A 7316-nucleotide genomic window follows, 5' to 3' on the forward strand; every position below is an offset into this window, starting at 1 on the left:
GAGCAATGAAAGCAGGATGGACCCCCTACAGTATCCTGAGACAGACAGTTAGGTCTCCCACACTTAGATGGACGCTTTAGTTAAGACAGCGTGGAGAGCAAATGAGGGATCCCGCCATTCCGTAAACTTCAGACCAATAAGCGATCGGCTGACGGGCTTCCTCTATTCACATGCCTCGTTTTCTTCGTAACTCGAATGGAGGAGCGACCAGTAGACAGCTGGAACCTCGCCTCTAAAACGCCTGTCAGGGGGAAGAAAAACACTGAGGGGAAAACACCGCCATTTGGTCGATATAGGTTCCAAGCTTATGGTGCTATTGTCAGAATTTAAGGTCTGACACTCCTTATATCTCCGACTTACGACCGCTAGCGATAAAGAGCTGCGCTTTTACGCTTGACTATCAATTTGACCAATATCACGTGACCCATAGCAAGTTGGGACAAAGCTACAAGGTAATAGGTTGTCATGTGGGAAAAAAGTATCAAAGCTTTATTGTGGATGAGGTTTCCTATTGATCCTAGCTTCCATATCTCATGCTGGTTACGTAGTTTAGCGAGTATTTCATGCTTCTATTCATATACCTGACATTATGACTGAGATTAAATAATGCAATACGTAACATTACATAAACATCAAGATGAAGCAATAGCCTCGTATTGACGGCCTTACCAATTAAATTATTTTTTTTAACATGTGTCTCTTGTCTGGAGGGAGACGAGCGAGACAGGGAAGCCAGACACAAGCAGACAGTGAGGCGGAAGGGCGCGAATATAAATAGCCATGGACAATTTAGCTTTCCAGGGAAAAGGGAAAAAAACAATCATGAGGAAGTAGAGTACTGGTTTGTGTTTTCCAGGTCATGACACGCCCAATGGCCCGGGATACAGAGAGAGAGAGAGAGAGAGAGAGAGAGAGAGAGAGAGAGAGAGAGAGAGAGAGAGAGAGAGAGAGAGAGAGAGAGTCACAAATGGGAAAGCAGCTTCATGTTTTAAATACTCAAACCAGGGAAAAAAAAAAAAATCATCTGGTAGTATCTTTACACAGCAGTCGAACACGCAGGAATGTGTACGTACCTCGCCCTCACGCCGTGATGCAAGCTGCGGAGTGCTGTACGCAGTGATTTGAGAGAAATATGAAGTGTTTTGGCAAGTTTTCTTTTTATATTTTTATTTTTAGCTGAAACGGAGACAAAACTCATGGATTCGTATTTTTATATATCATAACAGTAGAAATTGACTGCAAATGTTTGTCAAAAAAATATCATTGGTCCTAAAAACGCACACACACAAAAATATCAATAGTAAAATGTGTTGTATGTTTTCTATTTATCTTAAACAGGGCCTTGAAATTGGCTGTAAAAGAGTAAAATCACTTTAAGACTAAACTGAAATAAAGCCTACTTAGCTTACCCAAAGAGATAAGGGGAAAACCCACATTTTCAAATATTAGAATCTGGTGGTCCAGACATAAACTCGGCCGTGACTGTCGGAGCATCAAATATCCACACCAAGCGGACGCGGATATTGGATTAAACTCATGAAAGAAAATACTTTACGGTGGTGTAACTCTGCGCGCCACGGACAGGACCCTACCAATAACTGTAAGATATTCCCGATGCTGTACACACACACACACACACACACACACACACACACACACACACACACACACACACACACACACACACACACACACACTTTCGTTCTTCATCCCAACCTGGAAGAATTATAATGGATAGCACGGGTAGAATTTGATAGTTTCCCCCTCTCTTTACAATATATTTCTCATTTTTATGTTTCCCTATGCACATCAAAGGATGCATTACCGCATATCTTGTTTATCATCTGATCGTATCTCCTCGTTTCGTGCTTCCTGTCGCCTTATTATTCCTGTGCTGTCTGTCATCACCCGACTTCCGTTCTTGTTGTTTGCTTCGTGTTTCTTTCCTTTCCCCTTCATTTCTTTCATTCCTTATCATATACCATCGCATTGACCTAGAATAGTTTCCGTCAAACCTTGTTATGTCAATCTGTCTACATATATATTCGTTTTTTTTTCTTTTCTTTTTCTTTCTTCTGTATAGACGGTGCCATGATATGTTTTCCGTGTGTGTGTGTGTGTGTGTGTGTGTGTGTGTGTGTGAAGAGAGAGAGAGAGAGAGAAAGAGAGAGAGAGAGAGAGAGAGAGAGAGAGAGAGAGAGAGAGAGAGAGAGAGAGAGAGAGAGAGAGAGAGAGAGAGAGAGAGAGAGAGAGATAGAGAGAGAGAGAGAGAGAGAGAGAGAGAGAGAGTCCTCAAATATTGACTGTGAAATATTCAAGAATACTGTATATCTTCCCTTTCAGTGCTTCTTCAAAGAATCCGATTAAAATTATGTTGATTGACGATGTCTCTTAGGTTGGTCTTTTGTAGCTCATGCATAATAGATATAAGACCACACCTGCAGCTTCACACATCGCTGCCGTCTGCACTGTTTTCCATCCTCAGGGCCCCGCCACCTCAGCCTGTCACCACTTCACTCCCTGTCAGGTTCACTTTCTCCATGACCATGTCTTCCTCTATGACCACTGTGGCCTTCACTGTGGCCTTCCCTGTGGTTGTGTAAGTGTCGCCATGAACCCTCCCTCCCATATGTCCTCATTGCGGCTACTGGTGTTGGAGCTGCTCCCTCTGTGATCCAGTCCAACCTCATTCATTGGACCGCCGGCTCGAGGCTGTTTCTGTGGATTGGCAGCGCGAAGTGATAAATGGTTTTGGGTTGTGTGCGTATCGGCTGATGTCCCGGCGAGATTGGGGGAGCCTGACGTGATGACACTGTCTCTCTGTCCCTCTGTGTTTGGGCGTCTGCAGGGCGAGGAAAGGGGGAAGACAGTGCGACAGAAAGACAACATAATTATAGATGAAGCCCAGAAATGAACACAGGAAGAGATATATGTGAGGTAGCGTGAAGCAGTGTAATTTTATCCTAACTTGTTCCCCCTCTAGCTCGTTCAGGTTGTCAAGATGGGAAGCGATAGCAGGTGATGGATGAGAGAGAGAGAGAGAGAGAGAGAGAGAGAGAGAGAGAGAGAGAGAGAGAGAGAGAGAGAGAGAGGCGGGATAAGAACAGAGCTACGTGATAGAATATATGTTGAAAGAAGACTGCCAAGGGTTATAGATTTACAGTATCCAGAGACTTGTTTGCTCTCCTTCAATATTACATCGGGGTAAACATAGGAAATAGATCGGTGTTGGCGGAGCAGACGTAGAAACAGGGCGCTGGGGAGATTATCAGATGGTTCCGCTCTCAGATTGTTTCACTCACTACTGTCTTTTAAACAACAATAATACAGTTTCAGTTACCTACGCGTTCTGCAACTTAAACGGTCTCAAATGTAAGGTTTGCCAAGCGTGTGTGTGTTTGTGTGTGTGTGTGTGTGTGTGTGTGTGTGTGTGTGTGTGTTGGGGGGGGATGAGAGAAGTAGATGTCTGTGCTCTCGTGCGTGCGTGGGGAAGAAATAAATGTATATGTGAAAAGAAATAGAACGGAGTCTGCCAGCCCAGCTAATGAAGGAGGTTTTACTGGTCACGCATTCTGCTCACTAACTTACTAATGAACCTTCGTGTCATGCTTCCTTCCCTCCCCCCCCTCCCTCCCCTCGAGTGCATGACCCGTACGCTGGAGGTCACGACCCAAACACCGCTCAGTTCATGTGGGAAAATCGAGAACAATCAGAGAACTCCTTTAAGAATTGAAGTCTCGTCCTTACAACCTTAGTTTTGCCCTTTACACAACCTTCACATTCCATCATTGACATGCACACCCGCTCACATAACTGCTATGTAATGGCTGCAGTGGTACATCCGGAGAGTACGCGGTAGAGCTGTCCTTGTCATCTTCAATATCATAACAATACATGCACTTCATTTCGAAGGTCTCCTGTACCACCTTTCCTCTTCCTTGGCCTTCACCTCAAGCTTCATCCAGGCCGTCGTCACCCTTTGTTCCTGGTCGCTTCCATGTAGGGTTGTCTCGTTGTCAACAGTTTTCCTTATCTCTTAGCTAGGAACTCCTCTAGATCTTGTTCTGTGACCTCCCAGTATTGCGGAAACAGTGTTGTGTTGTGTTGATTATTATTTTTTTATCTGTTTATTCTGTTTCCTTATTTACCATGCACGTGTTATGTGCGTTGTTCCTGTATTTGTTAACATTCATTAACATGCATTCATGCGTGCATTTTCTTTGTAATTTGTTGGTTCTTTTGTGTTGATACATATACATTTATTCATTTTCATCATTTACCTGTATATATTTTTCTTGAAATATATATCACCAGTCCCTCTCATCTCATCTTCATTCACGTTTCCATCCAGCACAGGTGTCTTGAACTTCTGAGGCATGTCCCTCCCTCTGCTTCACTCCATCCGCCACTGCCGCCACTAACCACCTTGCTCCTTCTCTCGCCCATTCCAGGAACAGACTCACAAACACGCGGCGTCCACTTACCTCATAGACCAGATTGAACCACCTCCAGAGTACGCGTCCCAGACCCCCTCTCAGCCCTCTAGCGCCGCCTATGACCCGCAGGAGGATGACTACGCCGAGGTCCTCCGAAGAAATGCTTATAACCACCAGTTAGGTAAGTAAATATTCTTTTAGTGATGCGTTGAGTGATTAATAATTAAAGGCTCAGCGTTTGATGCTCTGGGATGTTTGTTTTGCAGGATGATTTTGTATTTTCTGTGATGTTTATTTTAATATGTAGAAGTGTGTCATCTCGTGAATAATTCTTCTCTTTGCTCCATCTTTATGTATTGCTGTTTCCACTGTTGATTTGTTATGACTCCTCTTCCTCCTCCTCCTCCTCCTCCTGCCTTTCCTTCCTCTTGTTATTGTTGTTGTTGTTGCTGTTGTTGTTGTTGTCCTTTTTCTTCTTTCATTCATTCATTCTGTCTTTCTATTTTCCTTCCTTTCTTTCCTTCTTTCCTTCTTTCTCCTTTCCTTGTTTTTCTTCTTTTCCAGTAATCGTGTCAAACTAGGAGTGTTGCATTTCTCCTCTCCGCCTTGTTATTCAGAAGGAGCCGTCTGCTGCATCCTTTCATTCCTCTCTTCGCTCCTCTCCCCTTCTACTTTTTCTCTGTTTCGTTATTTCCCTCGCGTCACTTTCTCCCTCACTTCTCTTTCTCTCTATTGCAGGGACGCTCCTTTCAAACCTGTGTATTTCCTCCTCGATTTTGTGAAGTACCCGACTCTCTCTCTCTCTCTCTCTCTCTCTCTCTCTCTCTCTCTCTCTCTCTCTCTCTCTCTCTCTCTCTCTCTCTCTCTCTCTCTCTCTCTCTCTCTCATGGTACATATATAATTGTAGAGTATTTATGCAGCTTTTCTACCTTCAGCTCACATGCAACACGTGACAAGTTTACTTATAGCTTTAATGAAGAGTTATTTCTTGTGTGTGTGTGTGTGTGTGTGTGTGTGTGTGTGTGTGTGTGAGAGAGAGAGAGAGAGAGAGAGAGAGAGAGAGAGAGAGAGAGAGAGAGAGAGAGAGAGAGAGAGAGAGAGAAAGAGGGGAGAAGTAAAAAATATAGTACGGTCTCATAGTTGCCACTTTTTAAATTTAATCTTCAGCATTTTTCCTTTTATTACTAAAGCTTTATTTTTTTTTATCCGTTAGAAAAAAAAGAGGAAACAAGGGCAAGCTTCAGTTTTTTTTTTATGTGACTAAGCCATATCATTACCGATACCCAGGAAAAATTGCCTCATTATCTTTTTTTTGTTTCCTTCTGTATGTACGTGTGTGTGTGTGTGTGTGTGTGTGTGTGTGTGTGTGTGTGTGTAACTGTGAATGTGAGTATTGCATCTGTATTTTTACACCTAAGTAAGAAGAGATGATGGAGTTGTGACACGCGAGGCTGTGGATCTCCATATGCAACATGATTATTTTTACTCTAATACTTTTCTACCTCTCTCAGTACCAGAAATCCCTTCTCTGCCTCCTCACCTCACGTGTGTAAACTGTTGACATCACACCTGTTCTTTCTGCGTATCATCGTCAAAGATACTCTTCCTAACATTACCTTTTCTCTTCTTCAGTAGCGTCACGAATGTTTGCTGCGCAGGTGGATTATTCCTCGATTTGTTTTCTTCTCTTGCAGGCAAAGTGACTCCTCGGCCACCTTCCCGCGCTACACATTACAGCACTTCTCCTGAAACCAGAGGGTACCTTAGCTTCTCGTACACACCTTCTCCTACAGGTGTCCCTAACGGTGCAGCCCAGTACCACGCTGGAGGGCCCTCCGTGACCCTGGGGCTTCACGACCACGGCCATGGCTACCCGGCGGACATGGGAAGTATAAGCGTGGAAGGAAGAGACCACTCGCACGCCCTGCAGTCATTAGGGTTAGACTCGGACCCTCCTCCCTCTCTAGGCCTGGAACAGCATTCTATTCCCTCAGAACACCCGAGCCTCACGTTAGACCCCCACTCCATCACAATAGACCATCCTGTCATCGCCGTCACCGACTTCTCCAATAGAAATGGGGACCTCAGAGTGCAGCCGACGAGCCTCTCTACCTTCAACCCCAACCCCTCTCCCTCCACATACAGTGAATCGGATCTCGAGGGTCATTTAGTATGACTGTAAGCAGACCCGTTTCTTACGGGATGGGCGGCGAATACGTGGAATTACGCTTCTCCGAGAAGAGGGCTTTGTCTCAGCTGGTAGGCATAGACGACCTAAGGACACACACACACAGACACACACACACACACACACACACACACACACACACACACACACACACACACACACACACACACACACAAGAAAGAAAGAAAGAAAGAAGGAAGAAAGTCACTCGTCAGGCCGCTGGGCGACCTTACCTGGCGAAAGTCGAGCTGTGCCGTGTTTGCTGGTAGAAACCAGCCATCGCGACTTCAGGGAGAATAGACTATATATAGGACTCTTCGCAGACTTGCTTAAATAACCAAAGATTACTCCAGACATATATTATGATAGTTACTACAATCGCATTTGATTAATTCCTTCATAATATTGTGGGAATCAAGGAAAATTAACGGCTTTAACATGCATTTGGCATAATTTATTTTTGAAATGGTGTATCCGTGTATGAGTATGTGGTACAGTGCTGGAACACTGCAGGAACATCGAGATCGGCTGAAGGATCTGTTCAAACACACAGATCGCAACATTTCTCTCATGTTGAAGAGATTGTTTTATTACTACACGTGTTGCATGTGTCGATATGCTCTTGTCAGTCGGTAGGGCAAGGTGGAATATCCTCGGCATCTCGCCATCGGAGTAGGCAACGGCTGCCGCCC

At 44.5% G+C, this 7316-nt stretch overlaps 1 protein-coding gene across 9 annotated transcripts in view; it reads left to right on the forward strand.

The window, feature by feature from the left end:
- LOC135112560 (nephrin-like) overlaps positions 1 to 7316 on the forward strand; it is a 216705-nt gene that overhangs the window by 205802 nt on the left and 3587 nt on the right. For 4 of the 9 annotated variants that reach the window (XM_064027015.1, XM_064027014.1, XM_064027011.1 and 1 more), the window contains exons 19-21: positions 2486 to 2599; positions 4452 to 4617; positions 6131 to 7316. The exon at positions 6131 to 7316 is cut by the window's right edge and continues 3587 nt beyond it. In XM_064027015.1, the coding sequence (XP_063883085.1) occupies positions 2486 to 2599; positions 4452 to 4617; positions 6131 to 6612 (762 nt within the window). In that variant the 3' untranslated portion in view covers positions 6613 to 7316. The remainder of the gene's footprint in view (positions 1 to 2485; positions 2600 to 4451; positions 4618 to 6130) is intronic. The other 5 variants (XM_064027017.1, XM_064027019.1, XM_064027018.1 and 2 more) reach the window with 3 other exon arrangements.

The sequence above is a fragment of the Scylla paramamosain genome, chromosome 24, assembly GCF_035594125.1.
Source record: "Scylla paramamosain isolate STU-SP2022 chromosome 24, ASM3559412v1, whole genome shotgun sequence".
Lineage (NCBI taxonomy): Eukaryota > Metazoa > Arthropoda > Malacostraca > Decapoda > Portunidae > Scylla > Scylla paramamosain.